This window comes from Bufo bufo, chromosome 2 (assembly GCF_905171765.1).
Source record: "Bufo bufo chromosome 2, aBufBuf1.1, whole genome shotgun sequence".
NCBI lineage: Eukaryota > Metazoa > Chordata > Amphibia > Anura > Bufonidae > Bufo > Bufo bufo.
In genome coordinates this window covers 40,459,839-40,485,655 of record NC_053390.1, presented here as the reverse complement: position 1 = coordinate 40,485,655, position 25,817 = coordinate 40,459,839, and the positions used below count along the sequence as shown (strand labels likewise).

The following is a 25,817-nucleotide window of genomic DNA, read 5'->3' as shown; positions in this document are numbered from 1 at the left end:
GATGGAATACCCCAAGCTATCGCAAGAGATGGCTCAATCTCTGGAGAGCCCAATAACGGATCAGGAGATATTAGAGGCTATTAAATCCTTGGCAAATGGGAAATCCCCTGGCCCGGATAGGCTACCCCTAGAAGTATATTCTAGATATGCTGATCTATTGGCTCCTCCCTTATTGCAAATGTATCATGACTCCTTTTCGAAAGGTACCCTACTGCCTTCATTATACGAAGCTACCATTGTAATACTCCTCAAACCAGGCAAGGATCCAGTTGATTGTGGGTCATATAGGCCCATATCACTATTAAATCTAGACTACAAGATTTTAGCTAAGATATTGGCACGGTGGTTGAATGGGGTTATTTTGAATCTTATTCACCCGGATCAATCTGGATTCTTGCCTGGTAGGTCCACAACAGATAATATTCGTAGAGTGCAGGTTGTCACCCAAATAGGCCTTCAGTGGAAGAGTCAGTGGGCCCTGGCATCCCTAGATACAGCCAAGGCCTTTGACTCAGTGGAATGGCCATACTTACTGGCCGCCCTGGAATGCTTTGGAATAGGTCCTGCATTTATTAGCTGGATATCAATTTTATATAAACAACCTTCGGCTGGTATTCTGGTGAATGGTATGTGCTCAGCGAACTTTGATCTGGGCCACGGTACCAGGCAGGGATGCCCGTTGTCGCCACTATTATTTGCTTTAGCGATTGAACCTTTAGCTATTCGTATTAGATCTGATGACCAATTCAAAGGGATATTTATAGGTGATCAAGAGGATAGAGTGGGACTATACGCGGACGACATGGTACTGTTTATGTCAGAGGTGGAGTCTACACTGCCTCGCGCTACTTATCTTATTGAAACGTTTAGTCAATTTTCCGGTCTTAGGATAAATTGGTCTCAATCTGTTCTATTTCCGTTATACTCTCTACCCTCATCCTCCCTTAATACTGAACTACCTATAGTATCTGAATTTAAGTATTTGGGGATCCATATCACCAAAGACGCGGCTTCTTTCCACACTCTCAACATACGGCCTCTCCTGAACTATAGTGCAGACAAATTTAGGGTGTGGGGTGGTCTCCCATTATCCGTCCCGGGTCAAATAAACTTGATTAAGTTAATCATTCTACCTAAATGGTTATATGTGTTAGAGCATGCACCCTTCATTGTTCCCAAAAAGATATTCCAGCGTTATAAGTCACTAATGTCTCCTTTTATATGGGGCAATAATAGGCCTAAGTTATCCATTGACGTATTGTGCCGCCCTAGAGGGAATGGAGGTATGTCCTTGCCTGACTTATATTTATATTATTTGTCGGGACAGTTGAGACACCTACGGTCATGGATCTCCTCGGGGAATGTTTTAGTTAGAGCAGAAAGGCCGCTGGCTGCATTCTTGGATATCTCATCGTTGTGGCCAGTGCTGGAACAACCAAAACTCTTTAGCCGAGCACTCTTGCCCGTACACAAATTAGCCAATCAGGTGTGGGAAACTGGCAAGAAGATGCATTCTTATATGGAATTGGCCCCTAATATACCTTTATGGGAAAACCCTATGTTCCCCTCTCTTCATACTGGGATTGACAAACAGTTCTGGAGGGATCATGGGATTGTTGTCCTGGGCGACCTATATTCCAGCAATGTATTCAACACTTTTGAACAATTGAAAGAACGTCATAACCTACCTAGAACCACATTTTTTAAGTATCTTTAATTACGACATGCTATGAGCATTCATTTTAGGCCTCATGCACACGACCGTTTTTTTTTGCGGTCCACAAAAACGGGTTCAATTTTTCAGTGATCCGTGTCCGTTTTTTCTTCCGAATGTCTTCCTTGATTTTTGGAGGATCCACGGACATGAAGAAAAAGTTGTTTTGGTGTCTGCCTGGCCATGCGGAGCCAAACGGATCCGTCCTGACTTACAATGCAAGTCAATGGGGACAGATCCGTTTGACGTTGACACAATATGGTGCAATTGCAAACGGATCCGTCTCCCATTGACTTTCAATGTAAAGTCAGGAGTTAATATACGATAGGATCGGAGTTTTCTCCAATACGATGGTATATTTTAACTTGAAGCGTCCCCATCACCATGGGAACGCCTCTATGTTAGAATATACCATCGGATTTGAGTTAGATCGTGAAACTCATATCCGACAGTATATTCTAACACAGAGGCGTTCCCATAGTGATGGGGACGCTTCAAGTTAGAATATACTAAGAATGTGTACATGACTGCCCCCTGCTGCCTGACTACCCGATCTCCTACAGGGGGCTGTGATCAGCACAATTAACCCCTCAGGTGCCGCACCTGAGGGGTTAATTGTGCGTAACATAGCCCCCTGTAAGAGATCAGGTGCTGCCAGGCAGGAAGGGGCAGCCCCTCCCTCCCTCCCCTGTATTTAACTCATTGGTGGCCAGTGCGGCCCCCCTTCCTCCCCTGTATTTAACTCATTGGTGGCCAGTGCGGCCCCCCTCCCTCCCCTGTATTTAACTCATTGGTGGCCAGTGTGGCCCCCCTCCCTCCCTCCCCTGTATTTAACTCATTGGTGGCCAGTGCGGCCCCCCTCCCTCCCTACCCAGTATTTAACTCATTGGTGGCCAGTGCGGCCCCCCTTCCTCCCTACCCAGTATTATATTCATTGGTGGCCAGTGCGGCCTCCCCTCTCCCCCCCCACTAATTAAAATCACCTTCCAACATCATTGGTGTCAGCGGAGAGTTCCGATCGGAGTCCCAGTGGGGCTCCGATCGGTAACCATGGCAACCAGGATGCTACTGCAGTCCTGGTTGCCATGGTTACTTAGCAATTTTAGAAGCATTATACTTACCTTCGCTGTCTGTGACCGGCCGGGCGCTCCTCCTACTGGTAAGTGAAAGGTCTGTGCGGCGCATTGCCTATAGCTCAGACCTGTCACTTACCAGTAGGAGGAGCGCCCGGTGGGTCACAGACATCGCAGGTAAGTATAATGCTTCTAAAAATTGCTAAGTAACCATGGCAACCAGGACTGCAGTAGCGTCCTGGTTGCCATGGTTATCGATCGGAGCCCCAGCGATTAAACTGGGACTCCGATCGGAATTCTCCGCTGCCACCAATGATGGGGGAAGGTGATTTTAATTAGGGGGGGGAGAGGGGAGGCTGCATTGGCCAACAATGATGGGGGGGTGATTTTAATTAGGGAGGGGGGGAGAGGGGGGAGAGGGGAGGCCGCACTGGCCACTAATGATGGGGGGGGGTGATTTTAATTAGTGAGGGGGGGAAGAGGGGAGCCCGCACTGGCCACCAATGATGGGGGAAGATGATTTTAATTAGGTGGGGGGGAGAGGGTAGGTCGCACTGGCCACCAATGAATATAATACTGGGGAGGGAGGGAGGGGGGCCGCACTGGCAACCAATGAGTTAAATACAGTGGAGGGAGGGAGGGGAGTCCGCACTGGCCACCAATGAATGTACAGTAATACAGGGGAGGGAGGGGGGGCACACTGGCCACCAATGAATTTAAAACTGGGGAGGGAGGGGGGGTGCCACCTCCTGCCTGGCAGCACCTGATCTCTTACAGGGGGCTATGATACGCACAATTAACCTCTGAGGTGCGGCACCTGAGGGGTTAATTGTGCGGATCACAGCCCCCTGTAAGAGATCGGGTGCTGCCAGGCAGCAGGGGGCAGTCATGTACAAAGTTCTTAGTATATTCTAACTTGAAGCGTCCCCATCACCATGGGAACGCCTCTGTGTTAGAATATGCTGTCGGATTTGAGTTTTTACAATGTGAAAACTCAGCTCTGAAAAAGCTATGGCCACGGATCACGGACGCGGATGCCAATCTTGTTGCATCCGTGTTTTTTCACGGACCCATTGACTTGAATGGGTCCGTGAACCGTTGTCCGTCAAAAAAAATAGGACAGTTTATATTTTTTGGACGGACAGGAAACACGGATCACGGCCGCGGATGAACAACGGTGCATTTTCTGAAAGTCAATGGGTCCGCAGAAAATCACGGAAAACGGAACAACGGCCACGGATGCACACAACGGTCGTGTGCATGAGGCCTTAGGGATATCACAATATCAATCTCTGACTACCCACTGATCGGTGTCATACGCTCCCAGGGCCCCAAGGGATTTATCTCTACCCTCTACACTCACTTGCTGAGTACCAAAATGCATAAGGCCCCTCTCCTGGTACTATCCAAATGGGAGACTCTAATACCCGGTATCACAAATGAAGAAATTAATGATCTATTGGAATCTCCGGTATTGGTTTCCCCATCTATCAATAATAAATTCATACAGCTATGTATTATATGTATATGTTATCTATCACCCGTCCGGCTGCAAAAAATAGGCAAAATGACACATTCTAGATGTCATAGATGCGACCCGGAGGGGGCAACTTTCTGGCACCTTATATGGGAATGCCCGTATATACAAACCTTTTGGTCTGACGTCACAAGCTTTCTTTCTATACTTGTACAACCTTCGATAGCATTAGCACCACAAGTGTGCCTGTTTGGTATACTTGATAAAGAGGTATACCCTCATCATGTTGGAATACTCGTGAGAGAAACATTGTTTCTAGCACGGAAAGCTATTGCGATTCGCTGGATGGGTGATAGACGACCTTCCCTTAACCAATGGAAAGTACTTGTGAACAATGTAGTATCCTATGAGAATATTGTATTCAAGAATCGGGGTTGTGCTCAGAAGTTTAATAAAAGTATGGGGACCCTGGTGTTCATCTATGCAAACTATGTATTCAGCCCCTAGATTTTCGGATAATCTTTACGCAATATTAAGATAGATGATTATGTACTCATTACAAATATGTGTCCTGTCAAATCTGATTGCTCTGTACATGTTTTACATATGTGAATTGTCTCTTCACCTTTGCTGACATCGCTATGTCTATGGTACTGTTTATGTATTTGAATGTCTTATTGAACTTCATGTAAGCTGATGTTCTTTGAACTTTTCTGATGATTCATTCAATAAAACGAGTTTAAAAAAAATACTACTGAAGCATGCTACTCCTGTAAATACTACTGAATCATGCTACTCCTGTAAATACTACTGAAGCATGCCACTCCTGTAAATACTACTGAAGCATGCCACTCCTGTAAATACTACTGAAGCATGCTACTCCTGTAAATACTACTGAAGCATGCTACTCCTGTAAATACTACTGCCCCTACTACCCCTGTAAATACTACTGAAGCATGCCACTCCTGTAAATACTACTGAAGCATACCACTCCTGTAAATACTACTGAAGCATGCTACTCCTGTAAATACTACTGAAGCATGCTACTCCTGTAAATACTACTGAAGCATGCTACTCCTGTAAATACTACTGAAGCATACTACTCCTGTAAATACTACTGAAGCATGCTACTCCTGTAAATACTACTGAAGCATGCTACTCCTGTAAATACTACTGAAGCATGCTACTCCTGTAAATACTACTGAAGCATGCTACTCCTGTAAATACTACTGAAGCATGCTACTCCTGTAAATACTACTGCCCCTACTACCCCTGTAAATACTACTGAAGCATACTACTCCTGTAAATACTACTGAAGAATGCTACCCCTGTAAATACTACTGAAGCATGCTACCCCTGTAAATACTACTGAAGCATGCTACTCCTGTAAATACTACTGAAGCATGCCACTCCTGTAAATACTACTGAAGCATGCCACTCCTGTAAATACTACTGAAGCATACCACTCCTGTAAATACTACTGAAGCATGCCACTCCTGTAAATACTACTGAAGCATACCACTCCTGTAAATACTACTGAAGCATGCTACTCCTGTAAATACTACTGAAGCATGCTACTCCTGTAAATACTACTGAAGCATGCTACTCCTGTAAATACTACTGAAGCATGCTACTCCTGTAAATACTACTGAAGCATACTACTCCTGTAAATACTACTGAAGCATGCTACTCCTGTAAATACTACTGCCCCTACTACCCCTGTAAATACTACTGAAGCATGCTACTCCTGTAAATACTACTGAAGCATGCTACTCCTGTAAATACTACTGAAGCATGCTACTCCTGTAAATACTACTGAAGCATGCTACTCCTGTAAATACTACTGCCCCTACTACCCCTGTAAATACTACTGAAGCATACTACTCCTGTAAATACTACTGAAGAATGCTACCCCTGTAAATACTACTGAAGCATGCTACCCCTGTAAATACTACTGAAGCATGCTACTCCTGTAAATACTACTGAAGCATGCCACTCCTGTAAATACTACTGAAGCATGCCACTCCTGTAAATACTACTGAAGCATGCTACCCCTGTAAATACTACTGAAGCATGCTACTCCTGTAAATACTACTGAAGCATGCCACTCCTGTAAATACTACTGAAGCATGCCACTCCTGTAAATACTACTGAAGCATACCACTCCTGTAAATACTACTGAAGCATGCTACTCCTGTAAATACTACTGAAGCATGCTACTCCTGTAAATACTACTGAAGCATGCTACTCCTGTAAATACTACTGAAGCATACTACTCCTGTAAATACTACTGAAGCATGCTACTCCTGTAAATACTACTGCCCCTACTACCCCTGTAAATACTACTGAAGCATGCTACTCCTGTAAATACTACTGAAGCATGCTACTCCTGTAAATACTACTGAAGCATGCTACTCCTGTAAATACTACTGAAGCATGCTACTCCTGTAAATACTACTGAAGCATGCTACTCCTGTAAATACTACTGAAGCATGCTACTCCTGTAAATACTACTGCCCCTACTACCCCTGTAAATACTACTGAAGCATACTACTCCTGTAAATACTACTGAAGAATGCTACCCCTGTAAATACTACTGAAGCATACTGCTCCTGTAAATACTACTGAAGCATACTACTCCTGTAAATACTACTGCCCCGACTACCCCGGTAAATACTACTGAAGCATGCTACTCCTGTAAATACTACTAAAAGCATGCTACTCCTGTAAATACTACTGCCCCTACTACCCCTGTAAATACTACTGAAGCATACTACTCCTGTAAATACTACTGAAGAATGCTACCCCTGTAAATACTACTGAAGCATACTGCTCCTGTAAATACTACTGAAGCATGCTACTCCTGTAAATACTACTGCCCCTACTACCCCTGTAAATACTACTGAAGCATACTACTCCTGTAAATACTACTGAAGAATGCTACCCCTGTAAATACTACTGAAGCATACTACTCCTGTAAATACTACTGAAGCATACTACTCCTGTAAATACTACTGAAGCACACCACTCCTGTAAATACTACTGAAGCACGCTACTCCTGTAAATACTACTGAAGCATGCCACTCCTGTAAATACTACTGCCCCTACTACCCCTGTAAATACTACTGAAGCATACTACTCCTGTAAATACTACTGAAGAATGCTACCCCTGTAAATACTACTGAAGCATACTACTGTAAATACTACTGAAGCATGCCACTCCTGTAAATACTACTGAAGCACGCCACTCCTGTAAATACTACTGAAGCATGCTACTCCTGTAAATACTACTGAAGCATGCCACTCCTGTAAATACTACTGAAGCATGCTACTCCTGTAAATACTACTGAAGCATGCTACTCCTGTAAATACTACTGAAGCATGCTACTCCTGTAAATACTATTGAAGAATGCTACCCCTGTAAATACTACTGAAGCATGCTACTCCTGTAAATACTACTGAAGAATGCTACCCCTGTAAATACTACTGAAGCATGCTACTCCTGTAAATACTACTGAAGCATGCTACTCCTGTAAATACTACTGAAGCATGCTACTCCTGTAAATACTACTGAAGCATGCCACTCCTGTAAATACTACTGAAGCATGCTACTCCTGTAAATACTACTGAACCATGCTACTCCTGTAAATACTACTGAAGCATGCTACTCCTGTAAATACTACTGCCCCTACTACCCCTGTAAATACTACTGAAGCATGCTACTCCTGTAAATTCTACTAAAGAATGCTACCCCTATAAATACTACTGAAGCATACTACTCCTGTAAATACTACTGAAGCATGCTACTCCTGTAAATACTACTGAAGCATGCTACTCCTGTAAATACTACTGAAGCATGCCACTCCTGTAAATACTACTGAAGCATGCTACTCCTGTAAATACTACTGAACCATGCTACTCCTGTAAATACTACTGAAGCATGCTACTCCTGTAAATACTACTGCCCCTACTACCCCTGTAAATACTACTGAAGCATGCTACTCCTGTAAATACTACTAAAGAATGCTACCCCTATAAATACTACTGAAGCATACTACTCCTGTAAATACTACTGAAGCATGCTACTCCTGTAAATACTACTGAAGCATGCTACTCCTGTAAATACTACTGAAGCATGCTACTCCTGTAAATACTACTGCCCCTACTACCCCTGTAAATACTACTGAAGCATACTACTCCTGTAAATACTACTGAAGAATGCTACCCCTGTAAATACTACTGAAGCATACTGCTCCTGTAAATACTACTGAAGCATACTGCTCCTGTAAATACTACTGAAGCATGCTACTCCTGTAAATACTACTGCCCCTACTACCCCTGTAAATACTACTGAAGCATACTACTCCTGTAAATACTACTGAAGAATGCTACCCCTGTAAATACTACTGAAGCATACTGCTCCTGTAAATACTACTGAAGCATACTGCTCCTGTAAATACTACTGAAGCATGCTACTCCTGTAAATACTACTGCCCCTACTACCCCTGTAAATACTACTGAAGCATACTACTCCTGTAAATACTACTGAAGCATACTACTCCTGTAAATACTACTGAAGCATACTGCTCCTGTAAATACTACTGAAGCATGCTACTCCTGTAAATACTACTGCCCCTACTACCCCTGTAAATACTACTGAAGCATACTACTCCTGTAAATACTACTGAAGAATGCTACCCCTGTAAATACTACTGAAGCATACTACTCCTGTAAATACTACTGAAGCATACTACTCCTGTAAATACTACTGAAGCATGCTACTCCTGTAAATACTACTGAAGCATGCCACTCCTGTAAATACTACTGAAGCATGCCACTCCTGTAAATACTACTGAAGCATACCACTCCTGTAAATACTACTGAAGCATGCTACTCCTGTAAATACTACTGAAGCATACTACTCCTGTAAATACTACTGAAGCATACTACTCCTGTAAATACTACTGAAGCATGCTACTCCTGTAAATACTACTGGAGCATACTACTCCTGTAAATACTACTGAAGCATGCTACTCCTGTAAATACTACTGAAGCATGCTACTCCTGTAAATACTACTGAAGCATGCTACTCCTGTAAATACTACTGAAGCATGCTACTCCTGTAAATACTACTGAAGCATGCTACTCCTGTAAATTCTACTGAAGCATGCTACTCCTGTAAATACTACTGAAGCATGCTACTCCTGTAAATACTACTGAAGCATGCTACTCCTGTAAATACTACTGAAGCATGCTACTCCTGTAAATACTACTGCCCCTACTACCCCTGTAAATACTACTGAAGCATGCTACTCCTGTAAATACTACTGAAGCATGCTACTCCTGTAAATACTACTGAAGCATACTACTCCTGTAAATACTACTGAAGCATACTACTCCTGTAAATACTACTGAAGCATACTACTCCTGTAAATACTACTGAAGCATGCTACTCCTGTAAATACTACTGAAGCATGCTACTCCTGTAAATACTACTGAAGCATGCTACTCCTGTAAATACTACTGCCCCTACTACCCCTGTAAATACTACTGAAGCATGCTACTCCTGTAAATACTACTGAAGCATGCTACTCCTGTAAATACTACTGAAGCATGCTACTCCTGTAAATACTACTGAAGCATACTACTCCTGTAAATACTACTGAAGCATGCTACTCCTGTAAATACTACTGAAGCATGCTACTCCTGTTAATACTACTGAAGCATGCTACTCCTGTAAATACTACTGAAGCATGCTACTCCTGTAAATACTACTGCCCCTACTACCCCTGTAAATACTACTGAAGCATACTACTCCTGTAAATACTACTGAAGAATGCTACCCCTGTAAATACTACTGAAGCATGCTACCCCTGTAAATACTACTGAAGCATGCTACTCCTGTAAATACTACTGAAGCATGCCACTCCTGTAAATACTACTGAAGCATGCCACTCCTGTAAATACTACTGAAGCATACCACTCCTGTAAATACTACTGAAGCATGCTACTCCTGTAAATACTACTGAAGCATGCCACTCCTGTAAATACTACTGAAGCATACCACTCCTGTAAATACTACTGAAGCATGCTACTCCTGTAAATACTACTGAAGCATGCTACTCCTGTAAATACTACTGAAGCATGCTACTCCTGTAAATACTACTGAAGCATGCTACTCCTGTAAATACTACTGAAGCATACTACTCCTGTAAATACTACTGAAGCATGCTACTCCTGTAAATACTACTGAAGCATGCTACTCCTGTAAATACTACTGAAGCATGCTACTCCTGTAAATACTACTGAAGCATGCTACTCCTGTAAATACTACTGAAGCATGCTACTCCTGTAAATACTACTGAAGCATGCTACTCCTGTAAATACTACTGCCCCTACTACCCCTGTAAATACTACTGAAGCATACTACTCCTGTAAATACTACTGAAGAATGCTACCCCTGTAAATACTACTGAAGCATGCTACCCCTGTAAATACTACTGAAGCATGCTACTCCTGTAAATACTACTGAAGCATGCCACTCCTGTAAATACTACTGAAGCATGCCACTCCTGTAAATACTACTGAAGCATGCTACCCCTGTAAATACTACTGAAGCATGCTACTCCTGTAAATACTACTGAAGCATGCCACTCCTGTAAATACTACTGAAGCATGCCACTCCTGTAAATACTACTGAAGCATACCACTCCTGTAAATACTACTGAAGCATGCTACTCCTGTAAATACTACTGAAGCATGCTACTCCTGTAAATACTACTGAAGCATGCTACTCCTGTAAATACTACTGAAGCATACTACTCCTGTAAATACTACTGAAGCATGCTACTCCTGTAAATACTACTGCCCCTACTACCCCTGTAAATACTACTGAAGCATGCTACTCCTGTAAATACTACTGAAGCATGCTACTCCTGTAAATACTACTGAAGCATGCTACTCCTGTAAATACTACTGAAGCATGCTACTCCTGTAAATACTACTGAAGCATGCTACTCCTGTAAATACTACTGAAGCATGCTACTCCTGTAAATACTACTGCCCCTACTACCCCTGTAAATACTACTGAAGCATACTACTCCTGTAAATACTACTGAAGAATGCTACCCCTGTAAATACTACTGAAGCATACTGCTCCTGTAAATACTACTGAAGCATACTACTCCTGTAAATACTACTGCCCCGACTACCCCGGTAAATACTACTGAAGCATGCTACTCCTGTAAATACTACTAAAAGCATGCTACTCCTGTAAATACTACTGCCCCTACTACCCCTGTAAATACTACTGAAGCATACTACTCCTGTAAATACTACTGAAGAATGCTACCCCTGTAAATACTACTGAAGCATACTGCTCCTGTAAATACTACTGAAGCATGCTACTCCTGTAAATACTACTGCCCCTACTACCCCTGTAAATACTACTGAAGCATACTACTCCTGTAAATACTACTGAAGAATGCTACCCCTGTAAATACTACTGAAGCATACTACTCCTGTAAATACTACTGAAGCATACTACTCCTGTAAATACTACTGAAGCACACCACTCCTGTAAATACTACTGAAGCACGCTACTCCTGTAAATACTACTGAAGCATGCCACTCCTGTAAATACTACTGCCCCTACTACCCCTGTAAATACTACTGAAGCATACTACTCCAGTAAATACTACTGAAGAATGCTACCCCTGTAAATACTACTGAAGCATACTACTGTAAATACTACTGAAGCATGCCACTCCTGTAAATACTACTGAAGCACGCCACTCCTGTAAATACTACTGAAGCATGCTACTCCTGTAAATACTACTGAAGCATGCCACTCCTGTAAATACTACTGAAGCATGCTACTCCTGTAAATACTACTGAAGCATGCTACTCCTGTAAATACTACTGAAGCATGCTACTCCTGTAAATACTACTGCCCCTACTACCCCTGTAAATACTACTGAAGCATGCTACTCCTGTAAATACTACTGAAGAATGCTACCCCTGTAAATACTACTGAAGCATGCTACTCCTGTAAATACTACTGAAGCATGCCACTCCTGTAAATACTACTGAAGCATGCTACTCCTGTAAATACTACTGAACCATGCTACTCCTGTAAATACTACTGAAGCATGCTACTCCTGTAAATACTACTGCCCCTACTACCCCTGTAAATACTACTGAAGCATGCTACTCCTGTAAATACTACTAAAGAATGCTACCCCTATAAATACTACTGAAGCATACTACTCCTGTAAATACTACTGAAGCATGCTACTCCTGTAAATACTACTGAAGCATGCTACTCCTGTAAATACTACTGAAGCATGCCACTCCTGTAAATACTACTGAAGCATGCTACTCCTGTAAATACTACTGAAGCATGCTACTCCTGTAAATACTACTGAAGCATGCTACTCCTGTAAATACTACTGAAGCATGCCACTCCTGTAAATACTACTGAAGCATGCTACTCCTGTAAATACTACTGAACCATGCTACTCCTGTAAATACTACTGAAGCATGCTACTCCTGTAAATACTACTGCCCCTACTACCCCTGTAAATACTACTGAAGCATGCTACTCCTGTAAATACTACTAAAGAATGCTACCCCTATAAATACTACTGAAGCATACTGCTCCTGTAAATACTACTGAAGCATGCTACTCCTGTAAATACTACTGAAGCATGCTACTCCTGTAAATACTACTGAAGCATGCTACTCCTGTAAATACTACTGAAGCATGCCACTCCTGTAAATACTACTGAAGCATGCTACTCCTGTAAATACTACTGAACCATGCTACTCCTGTAAATACTACTGAAGCATGCTACTCCTGTAAATACTACTGCCCCTACTACCCCTGTAAATACTACTGAAGCATGCTACTCCTGTAAATACTACTAAAGAATGCTACCCCTGTAAATACTACTGAAGCATACTGCTCCTGTAAATACTACTGAAGCATGCTACTCCTGTAAATACTACTGCCCCTACTACCCCTGTAAATACTACTGAAGCATACTACTCCTGTAAATACTACTGAAGCATACTACTCCTGTAAATACTACTGAAGCATACTGCTCCTGTAAATACTACTGAAGCATGCTACTCCTGTAAATACTACTGCCCCTACTACCCCTGTAAATACTACTGAAGCATACTACTCCTGTAAATACTACTGAAGCATACTACTCCTGTAAATACTACTGAAGCATGCTACTCCTGTAAATACTACTGAAGCATGCCACTCCTGTAAATACTACTGAAGCATGCCACTCCTGTAAATACTACTGAAGCATGCCACTCCTGTAAATACTACTGAAGCATACCACTCCTGTAAATACTACTGAAGCATGCTACTCCTGTAAATACTACTGAAGCATACTACTCCTGTAAATACTACTGAAGCATACTACTCCTGTAAATACTACTGAAGCATACTACTCCTGTAAATACTACTGAAGCATGCTACTCCTGTAAATACTACTGGAGCATACTACTCCTGTAAATACTACTGAAGCATGCTACTCCTGTAAATACTACTGAAGCATGCTACTCCTGTAAATACTACTGAAGCATGCTACTCCTGTAAATACTACTGAAGCATGCTACTCCTGTAAATACTACTGAAGCATGCTACTCCTGTAAATTCTACTGAAGCATGCTACTCCTGTAAATACTACTGAAGCATGCTACTCCTGTAAATACTACTGAAGCATGCTACTCCTGTAAATACTACTGAAGCATGCTACTCCTGTAAATACTACTGCCCCTACTACCCCTGTAAATACTACTGAAGCATGCTACTCCTGTAAATACTACTGAAGCATGCTACTCCTGTAAATACTACTGAAGCATACTACTCCTGTAAATACTACTGAAGCATACTACTCCTGTAAATACTACTGAAGCATACTACTCCTGTAAATACTACTGAAGCATACTACTCCTGTAAATACTACTGAAGCATGCTACTCCTGTAAATACTACTGAAGCATACTACTCCTGTAAATACTACTGAAGCATGCTACTCCTGTAAATACTACTGAAGCATGCTACTCCTGTAAATACTACTGAAGCATGCTACTCCTGTAAATACTACTGCCCCTACTACCCCTGTAAATACTACTGAAGCATGCTACTCCTGTAAATACTACTGAAGAATGCTACCCCTGTAAATACTACTGAAGCATACTACTCCTGTAAATACTACTGAAGCATGCTACTCCTGTAAATACTACTGAAGCATGCTTCTCCTGTAAATACTACTGAAGCATGCTACTCCTGTAAATACTACTGCCCCTACTACCCCTGTAAATACTACTGAAGCATGCTACTCCTGTAAATACTACTGAAGCATGCTACTCCTGTAAATACTACTGAAGCATGCTACTCCTGTAAATACTACTGAAGCATGCTACTCCTGTAAATACTACTGAAGCATGCTACTCCTGTAAATACTACTGAAGCATGCTACTCCTGTAAATACTACTGAAGCATGCTACTCCTGTAAATACTACTGAAGCATGCTACTCCTGTAAATTCTACTGAAGCATGCTACTCCTGTAAATACTACTGAAGCATGCTACTCCTGTAAATACTACTGAAGCATGCTACTCCTGTAAATACTACTGCCCCTACTACCCCTGTAAATACTACTGAAGCATGCTACTCCTGTAAATACTACTGAAGCATCCTACTCCTGTAAATACTACTGAAGCATACTACTCCTGTAAATACTACTAAAGCATACTACTCCTGTAAATACTACTGAAGCATACTACTCCTGTAAATACTACTGAAGCATGCTACTCCTGTAAATACTACTGAAGCATACTACTCCTGTAAATACTACTGAAGCATGCTACTCCTGTAAATACTACTGAAGCATGCTACTCCTGTAAATACTACTGAAGCATGCTACTCCTGTAAATACTACTGAAGCATACTACTCCTGTAAATACTACTGAAGCATGCTACTCCTGTAAATACTACTGCCCCTACTACCCTTGTAAATACTACTGAAGCATGCTACTCCTGTAAATACTACTGAAGCATGCTACTCCTGTAAATACTACTGAAGCATGCTACTCCTGTAAATACTACTGAAGAATGCTACCCCTGTAAATAATACTGAAGCATACTACTCCTGTAAATACTACTGAAGCATGCTACTCCTGTAAATACTACTGAAGCATGCTTCTCCTGTAAATACTACTGAAGCATGCTACTCCTGTAAATACTACTGCCCCTACTACCCCTGTAAATACTACTGAAGCATACTACTCCTGTAAATACTACTGAAGAATGCTACCCCTGTAAATACTACTGAAGCATACTGCTCCTGTAAATACCACTGAAGCATGCTACTCCTGTAAATACTACTGCCCCTACTACCCCTGTAAATACTACTGAAGCATACTACTGTAAATACTACTGAAGAATGCTACCCCTGTAAATACTACTGAAGCATACTACTCCTGTAAATACTACTGAAGCATACTACTCCTGTAAATACTACTGAAGCATACTACTCCTGTAAATACTACTGAAGCATGCTACTCCTGTAAATACTACTGAAGCACGCCACTCCTGTAAATACTACTGAAGCATGCTACTCCTGTAAATACTACTGAAGCATGCCACTCCTGTAAATACTACTGAAGCATGCTACTCCTGTAAATACTACTGAAGCATGCTACTCCTGTAAATACTACTGAAGCATGCTACTCCTGTAAATACTACTGAAGCATGCTACTCCTGTAAATACTACTGAAGCATGCTACTCCTGTAAATACTACTGAAGCATGCTACTCCTGTAAATACTACTGCCCCTACTACCCCTGTAAATACTACTGAAGCATGCTACTCCTGTAAATACTACTGAAGCATGCTACTCCTGTAAATACTACTGAAGCATGCTACTCCTGTAAATACTACTGCCCCTACTACCCATGTAAATACTACTGAAGCATACTACTCCTGTAAATACTACTGAAGAATGCTACCCCTGCAAATACTACTGAAGCATACTGCTCCTGTAAATACTACTGAAGCATGCTACTCCTGTAAATACTACTGAAGCATGCTACTCCTGTAAATACTACTGCCGCTACTACCCCTGTAAATACTACTGAAGCATACTACTCCTGTAAATACTACTGAAGAATGCTACCCCTGTAAATACTACTGAAGCATACTACTCCTGTAAATACTACTGAAGCATGCTACTCCTGTAAATACTACTGAAGCACGCCACTCCTGTAAATACTACTGAAGCACACCACTCCTTTAAATACTACTGAAGCATGCTACTCCTGTAAATACTACTGAAGCATGCCACTCCTGTAAATACTACTGAAGCATGCTACTCCTGTAAATACTACTGAAGCATGCTACTCCTGTAAATACTACTGAAGCATGCTACTCCTGTAAATACTACTGCCCCTACTACCCCTGTAAATACTACTGAAGCATGCTACTCCTGTAAATACTACTGAAGAATGCTACCCCTGTAAATACTACTGAAGCATACTACTCCTGTAAATACTACTGAAGCATGCTACTCCTGTAAATACTACTGAAGCATGCTACTCCTGTAAATACTACTGAAGCATGCCACTCCTGTAAATACTACTGAAGCATGCTACTCCTGTAAATACTACTGAAGCATGCTACTCCTGTAAATACTACTGAAGCATGCTACTCCTGTAAATACTACTGAATCATACTACTCCTGTAAATACTACTGCCCCTACTACCCCTGTAAATACTACTGAAGCATGCTACTCCTGTAAATACTACTGAAGCATACTACTCCTGTAAATACTACTGAAGCATACTACTCCTGTAAATACTACTGAAGCATGCTACTCCTGTAAATACTACTGAAGCATACTACTCCTGTAAATACTACTGAATCATACTACTCCTGTAAATACTACTGAAGCATGCTACTCCTGTAAATACTACTGAAGCATGCTACTCCTGTAAATACTACTGAAGCATGCTACTCCTGTAAATACTACTGCCCTACTACCCCTGTAAATATTACTGAAGCATGCTACTCCTGTAAATACTACTGAAGCATGCTACTCCTGTAAATACTACTGAAGCATGCTACTCCTGTAAATACTACTGCCCCTACTACCCCTGTAAATACTACTGAAGCATACTACTCCTGTAAATACTACTGAAGCATACTACTCCTGTAAATACTACTGAAGCATGCTACTCCTGTAAATACTACTGCCCCTACTACCCCTGTAAATACTACTGAAGCATGCTACTCCTGTAAATACTACTGAAGCATACTACTCCTATACATACTACCGAAGCATGCTACTCCTGTAAATACTACTGAAGCATGCTACTCCTGTAAATACTACTGAAGCATACTACTCCTGTAAATACTACTGAAGCATGCTACTCCTGTACATACTACTGAAGCATACTACTCCTGTAAATACTACTGAAGCATACTACTCCTGTAAATACTACTGAAGCATACTACTCCTGTAAATACTACTGAAGCATGCTACTCCTGTAAATACTACTGAAGCATGCTACTCCTGTAAATACTACTGAACCATGCTACTCCTGTAAATACTACTGAATCATACTACTCCTGTAAATACTACTGAAGCATGCTACTCCTGTAAATACTACTGAAGCATACTACTCCTGTAAATACTACTGAAGCATACTACTCCTGTAAATACTACTGCCCCTACTACCCCTGTAAATACTACTGAAGCATGCTACTCCTGTAAATACTACTGAAGCATACTACTCCTGTAAATACTACTGAAGCATACTACTCCTGTAAATACTACTGAAGCATGCTACTCCTGTAAATACTACTGAAGCATACTACTCCTGTAAATACTACTGAATCATACTACTCCTGTAAATACTACTGAAGCATGCTACTCCTGTAAATACTACTGAAGCATGCTACTCCTGTAAATACTACTGAAGCATGCTACTCCTGTAAATACTACTGCCCTACTACCCCTGTAAATATTACTGAAGCATGCTACTCCTGTAAATACTACTGAAGCATGCTACTCCTGTAAATACTACTGAAGCATGCTACTCCTGTAAATACTACTGAAGCATGCTACTCCTGTAAATACTACTGCCCCTACTACCCCTGTAAATACTACTGAAGCATACTACTCCTGTAAATACTACTGAAGCATACTACTCCTGTAAATACTACTGAAGCATGCTACTCCTGTAAATACTACTGCCCCTACTACCCCTGTAAATACTTCTGAAGCATGCTACTCCTGTAAATACTACTGAAGCATACTACTCCTGTACATACTACCGAAGCATGCTACTCCTGTACATACTACTGAAGCATGCTACTCCTGTAAATACTACTGAAGCATACTACTCCTGTAAATACTATTGAAGCATGCTACTCTTGTAAATACTACTGAAGCTTGCTACTCCTATAAATACTACTGAAGCATACTACTCCTATAAATACTACTGAAGAATACTACTCCTGTAAATACTACTGAAGCATACTACTCCTGTAAATACTACTGAAGCATACTACTCCTGTAAATACTACTGAAGCATGCTACTCCTGTAAATACTACTGCCCCTACTACCCCTGTAAATACTACTGAAGCATGCTACTCCTGTACATACTACTGAAGCATGCTACTCCTGTAAATACTACTGAAGCATACTACTCCTGTAAATACTACTGAAGCATACTACTCCTGTAAATACTACTGAAGCATGCTACTCCTGTAAATACTACTGCCCCTCCTACCCCTGTAAATACTACTGAAGCATGCTACTCCTGTAAATACTACTGAAGCATGCTACTCCTGTACATACTACTGAAGCATGCTACTCCTGTACATACTACTGAAGCATGCTACTCCTGTAAATACTACTGAAGCATACTACTCCTGTACATACTACTGAAGCATGCTACTCCTGTACATACTACTGAAGCATGCTACTCCTGTAAATACTACTGAAGCATACTACTCCTGTAAATACTACTGAAGCATGCTACTCCTGTACATACTACTGAAGCATACTACTCCTGTAAATACTACCGAAGCATGCTACTCCTGTAAATACTACCAAAGCATGCTACTCCAGTAAATACTACTGAAGCATGCTACTCCTGTAACTACTACTGAAGCATGCTACTCCTGTAACTACTACTGAAGCATACTATTCCTGTACATACTACTGAAGCATGCTACTCCTGTAAAGACTACTGAAGCATGCTACTCCTGTAAATACTACTGAAGCATACTACTCCTGTAAATACTACTGAAGCATGCTACTCCTGTACATACTACTGAAGCATACTACTCCTGTAAATACTACTGAAGCATGCTACTCCTGTGTATACTACTGAAGCATGCTACTCCTGTAAAGACTACTGAAGCATGCTACCCCTGTAAATACTACTGAAGCATGCTACTCCTGTAAATACTACTGAAGCATGCTACTCCTGTAAATACTACTGAAGCATGCTACTCCTGTAAATACTACTGAAGCATGCCACTCCTGTAAATACTACTGAAGCATGCTACTCTCTACCCTCATCCTCCCTTAATACTGAACTACCTATAGTATCTGAATTTAAGTATAACAGATTTAATGAGCCATTCGCAGTTTCAATGTACTCCTAAAAATACTACTTCCCCCTACTACTCTTGTAAATACTACTTCCCCCTACTACTCTTGTAAATACTACTGCCCCCTACTACTCCTGGAAATACTACTGTTCCGTACTACTGCTATAATGACTGCTGTCCAATACTACTCCTGTAAGTCAGTGACACTGGACTAGTAGGAGGACTGTGCAGTGGGGAGGTGGCGGTATCATTCACACCCCGTCCGAGATGCGTGACTGCAGATGAAAACCTCTATGTGCGTGACACAGGGTTGTTTTATTTGGACTTTAGTAAGTTGTAAGCATATAGTGGCAGCGTTGAGATGTGGAAGCTGCTGACAACCCTGACAACTGCAAATCCTATAAGTGGCTGTGTTATTAATGGGATTTTCCAGACATGTGTAAATGAGGCTTAATCGCTGTATAATGAAAAGTTATACAACTTTCTAAAAGACTTTTCTTTCAAAGTCTCTGCTTGCTGACAGTGAATACAACTTTTGTTTTTATTCAGAGACAGTAAACCTGTCCATAGCTAGTCCTGCTCTCAGTGTATACAATTGTATCCAGACTAGACAATGCTCTGTGAGCTAAACAGCCCGGACTCCAGACTGATACATTGTAACAAACTAGCACAGTTGTATCCAGACTAGACAATTCTCTGTGAGCTAAACAGCCCGGACTCCAGACTGATACATTGTAACAAACTAGCACAGTTGTATCCAGTCTAGACAATGCTCTGTGAGCTAAACAGCCCGGACTCCAGACTGATACATTGTAACAAACTAGCACAGTTGCATCCGGTCTAGACAATGCTCTGTGAGCTAAACAGCCCGGACTCCAGACTGATACATTGTAACAAACTAGCACAGTTGTATCCAGTCTAGACAATGCTCTGTGAGCTAAACAGCCTGGACCCCAGACTGATACATTGTAACAAACTAGCACAGTTGTATCCAGTCTAGACAATGCTCTGTGAGCTAAACAGCCCGGACTCCAGACTGATACATTGTAACAAACTAGCACAGTTCTGTCTACAATCTGCTCCACTGCCAGTGAAGTTACCTGTGAGGTGGACTTTGCATTATCTTGGTTGTCCTCAAATGTAAGCAGTGACTATGAAAAACTTTAACAATTCACAGACATGTAGCAGATCTTTAAGGCGCAGCCGTGACTTACCGATTAAGCATACTGTCAAGATCTTGGCCGTCTGCAGGAGTGGAAATTGTAAGAAAAACAACAGGAAAATTGCCTGCCCCTTACCCCCAGCCATTCTTGAAATGATCTGCGAGCTGCAGAGTCAGGGAGAGAGGCCAAAGTCAGGCTTTGTGTGGGAGTGTCCAGGGCTTAGCCACGCCCCTTCTGACAGTATGCCATACACTCAGTGCTGAGCCCAAGACATTATCATAGGCAAAAGCAGCTAAAACTAGTGAAATCTGGCTGAGAAGCCGAAAGTTAGACATCTCACAGAACGAGTTAGAGCCGGGGAGCAGCTGTGGATCATGGGTGTCCTCCAGCTGGGGTTCGGGCCAGCTACTTGATTTCCTAATTTGTCATGGTGCAGGATTGGGTTAAAAATACCCTCACTTCCCTTTTGTACCGAAAAAATGACAACGCTCTCCCAACTCCGGTGCCTGCTTGACCCATGTATCAAGCTCGAAAGACTTGGTTGGTTGGTACCTCCCAAAATTACTCACAGGAATACCGTGCCATCAGAAGAAGTTTCCAATCTAGAAGGTCCAATGCAGTGGTGTACATGGAGAAGTAAGGGCCCCATAGTAAGGATCAAACCAGGCCATTTTTCCACTGCTTCATTTGCTAAAAGTTCTTCCTTTAGATCAGGGGTGCACAACTTTTTTTCATCTGAGGGCCGCATCGTCACTTCGCTCCATTTCAAAGGGGCCGCAAAAAAAAAAAAAAATGTTGATCGCCGCCCATTTGCATCGGCCTATTACACAGGCCAATGTGAAGTAACTGGGGAGGAATGATCGCTATCACAGTCATTCCTCCTTCATTTAGTTACGTTGAATATCAGTAGCACATCCCTGATTACACCGAGAGATGTGCGGCACGGTTATACCGGCCAGATATCAGGAATAAGCGTCCCTATGAAGACTTGTTCCCAGTAATTGACCTGAATATCTTGCAGTGTATTAGGGAACCTGTCACCTCCAACAAACATTTTGCAATACATCAATCCTCAGAAAAAAAAACATAAAGCAAACACCAGAAATGAGGATACTGTTTATATAAAAATTTATAATTTTATTGAATCACATCAAACAATAAATATCACTTGTAGTCAAAAGGGATCGGATATAGAAAAACGAGCCTCTAAAAAAAAATGGGCTCAACAATGCGGAGAATCGCATTGGAGGAAAATCGCACCTTGAGCAGCCGCGGTTCACAAAATGATGAAGAGTCGGGTGACAATCAAGTTAATAATGGATAGCAATAATAGTAATATATCACATCAAATCTCTTGAAATTATTGAGAAAGAGATTGATTGCTTGAAAGATAAGATTCAACAAGCATTGACCAAGGAAGAGTTGGAGGCATCTGATAAGGTGGTAGAGCAGGATCTGGTGAAGTGTGAGAAAGAGATCCAAACAATTAAGGCCACTAAATTTCAGCGGGATCTGAGAGATTACCAACAGAATAAAGTTTTCAGGTGGCAGAGAACTTGGGATAGAAGACGATCTAGATCAAGCAACTCTATCACTTCTGAAGAAGAATGTGGACAACCTTTTTTAGGGGAGCGCCAAAAATCTGGGCGAGGACCAGATATAGACAGAGACAAGTACTATCTGCGCACCCCATCTCAGAAGAGAACAAATGGGAGCATCAACGACATGGACAAGAGATCCAAGAATTGAAGGTAATAAATATTTCTGATATTACCTTGAGTGTTCCCCAAAGACAGGTTTTACAAAAAGGGTTTGTCCTTTTCCCCTACTGGGAAATTTGATTTTTTTTGAGGCAGTCAAGGATCTTGAGCTTTTTTCACGTAAGTTGATCTTGAAGAAACACTTCAGCAGGAGTGAGGATAAATCAGTATTTATGACTAACTGAAAAACAAGCGATGCAAGATCTGATGTCCCTTTTAGATGAGCAGGAGGGTCATTCTCAGATGACGACGGGAGATCACAGACGTTCCCCCCTAGGTCCCTATGTCCAGTGGTGGACATTTTTACTAAATTGGTGAAGCAAGATTTTAAGAAAATTATATCGAGTAAAAACAGAGATAACTTGACTTCATCACAAAGAAAAGCATTGAGGGAATTAAAATCTCTCAAAAATGTGGTAATAAAGCAAGCGGATAAGGGGGGTAACGTGGTGATCTGGCCGGTGCAGTTATATGAGCAGGAGGCGTTCAGGCCACTTAAGGACAGATCTTGTTATAGGCGTCTGGATGGGAACCCTTCGGCCAAGTTCAAGGTAGAACTACAAATACTGCTGCATGAGGCAGTGGAAAAAAACATTATTAGCCCCAAAATGATGGAGGGATTGATGGTGGAGTCTCCGGTCAGCCCTACACTGTATTTGTTGCCAAAGGTACACAAAAATTCTGCCAATCCTTCGGGACGACCCATCGTCTCGGGGATTGGTGGATTGTGTGCCAATATTGGTAAGTTCATTGACTTTTATTTAAAGGGCTGTGTGGAGACTCTGCCATCATTTGGTCAAGATACGTCAGATATGCTAAGGCGATTGAATGGATTACACTTGGAGAATGACATGCTTTTGGTCACCTGCGACGTGGAGTCCCTGTATACGTCGATATGCCACGACCAGGGTTTGAGAGCGTCGAGATTTTTCCTTTCCATGACGAATCTGGACGACGAGCTTATTGAACTGATCCTGGTACTATTAGAATTTTTGTTAACCCATAACTATTTTCTTTTTAAGGATCGCTTCTTCCTACAGCTCCGGGGAACTGCTATGGGGGCTCCGTGTGCGCCCTCATATGCTAATTTGTTCCTGGGGCTGTGGGAGGGAGAGGTCGTCCAGAATTCGGTGGGTTTTGACGCTGCTCTGCTCTGGTCGAGGTATATCGACGACGTGTTTTTCATCAGGGCTCCACGTCGCAGTTTGATGACTTTTTAGTGGGCCTCCATTCCAATGATCGTAACATCAAATTAACCTGGAAGTACAGTCCATTGGAGGTGGACTTTTTGAATATAATGATCAAGAAGGATAGAGGGGGTATGATCATGACGGACGTACACAGGAAGCCCACGTCTGTGAATGCATTACTGCATGCCACCTCATTACATTATCCCAAGGTAACACTTAATCACATAATGATGTAGGGTCTGTCTGTCCCTGCGCCGGCGGACTGGGGAATTGTGTAGTGGTTCCCCACTTTGCTGGTTGCATGGACAGCGGATCCTCTTATTTTTAGGTAATTTTGTTTTACTGTGTAGCGCCGCTTGCATCGCCTGTGTTTTTACGGCGGTCGGTATCTCTGCCGCCGGTCACTGGCGGGCGGGGTTACTTGAATTAGTTAAATATTTTGTTTCACATTGATGCCACTTTCAATTATGATTGAGGTGGGCACAATTTTTTTCAAAATGGTTGATGAATTGTGGTTTTTATACTCCATGCACGTATGCACTTTGTCCTTTGTATTATGAGGGTCTTCAAATAAAAAAGAGTAAATAAAAGAGAGAAGAAAAAGAGAAAGATAAGAACAAAGGGGGAGTAAGAGTAAAGGGTTAAAGAGATAGAAGCTTTTGTATGCACTTTTTTCAAAATATTTTTTCATTATTTTTATTATGAATTTTTCTTTTTAGTTATGTGATGTTTTGATCTATGGGGCATGTCTGGCGATACTTTATTGAAGATTGTATAAGGTCAAAGGATGATTTACCTTAGGGCTTTGAGAATTGGGACTGAAGGACCTTTGAAATGATCACGTGACGTCAATGCCATGATTATCTGACTAGCCGGTGATCACACGGTCTCACTATATTAGGATTGCACAAGGTCCTAAGATGACTCATTTGAGGATATTTAGAACAGTGACTGAAGGACCTTTGAGATCATGTGATGGTTATGTCAAGAGCAGGTGATTAGCTTGTGATCACATGGTTGGAGGTGACGCGGCTGACGCATGCGCTATGTGGCTGCCGTCCGGACGTGCTCCAATGACGTCCCTTGGTTTAGGCGACGGGGAGGCGCTGAAGGAGGCATCCACACATCATGGACGAGACTGCGCCAGAACCTCCCCCAACACAGGTCATTGTGATAGTTAAATAATTGATTCCCCTCCTCTCTGGCCTATATATTCCCAGTGTGTCTTAGTGTTAAATGTACCTCCTGACATGTCTCCTGACCCTGCGCTGAGCAGGATGGACCCAGCTTGGGGGCAGAGGAGTGCACTCCTCTGCCCCCAAGCTGGGTCCATCCTGCTCAGCGCGCCGCTCACCTATCTGAGGAGAACTAATAAAAGCATGGCTGCGCAACATTTCACATGCAAACAATAGAACTGAGAAATGGGGATCATTCGAAATAAAATTAAAGTGGTATTATACTTACTATAAATGAAAAAATAGCTCTTTGCACACATTTTTGATCAAACGTGTGTCGGGCCCATCTACCAGGCATCAAGGTGATCATGAATGTGCTAAATTTTCTTATAGTATATATTGAGGGTAGCGGCCTCGTTTAGACTAAGCAACGCCCATCTGCCTGAGGCTTCTGAGCAGAGTATAAATGTAGTTGGTTCCTACACTGCCATGAATATTGTAGGCTTAGGTAAGTCCAAGAGAGGCAGTTCTGTTAGTGTTAGGTACCCATCTGCGGAGGCCACCTTGACGCCTGGTAGCTCGACACACGTTTGATCAAAAATGTGCGCAAAGAGCTTC

At 42.0% G+C, this 25,817-nt stretch overlaps 1 protein-coding gene across 1 annotated transcript in view; it reads right to left on the bottom strand.

Moving 5' to 3' along the window:
- The window catches only part of UGT3A1 (UDP glycosyltransferase family 3 member A1), a 49,274-nt gene extending 28,005 nt beyond the window's left edge, over positions 1-21,269 (bottom strand). Inside the window, exon 1 of the mRNA XM_040420973.1 lies at positions 21,126-21,269. Within this exon, the coding sequence (XP_040276907.1) occupies positions 21,126-21,219 (94 nt within the window). The 5' untranslated portion in view covers positions 21,220-21,269. The remainder of the gene's footprint in view (positions 1-21,125) is intronic.
- Between the last annotated feature and the right edge of the window lie 4,548 nt (positions 21,270-25,817).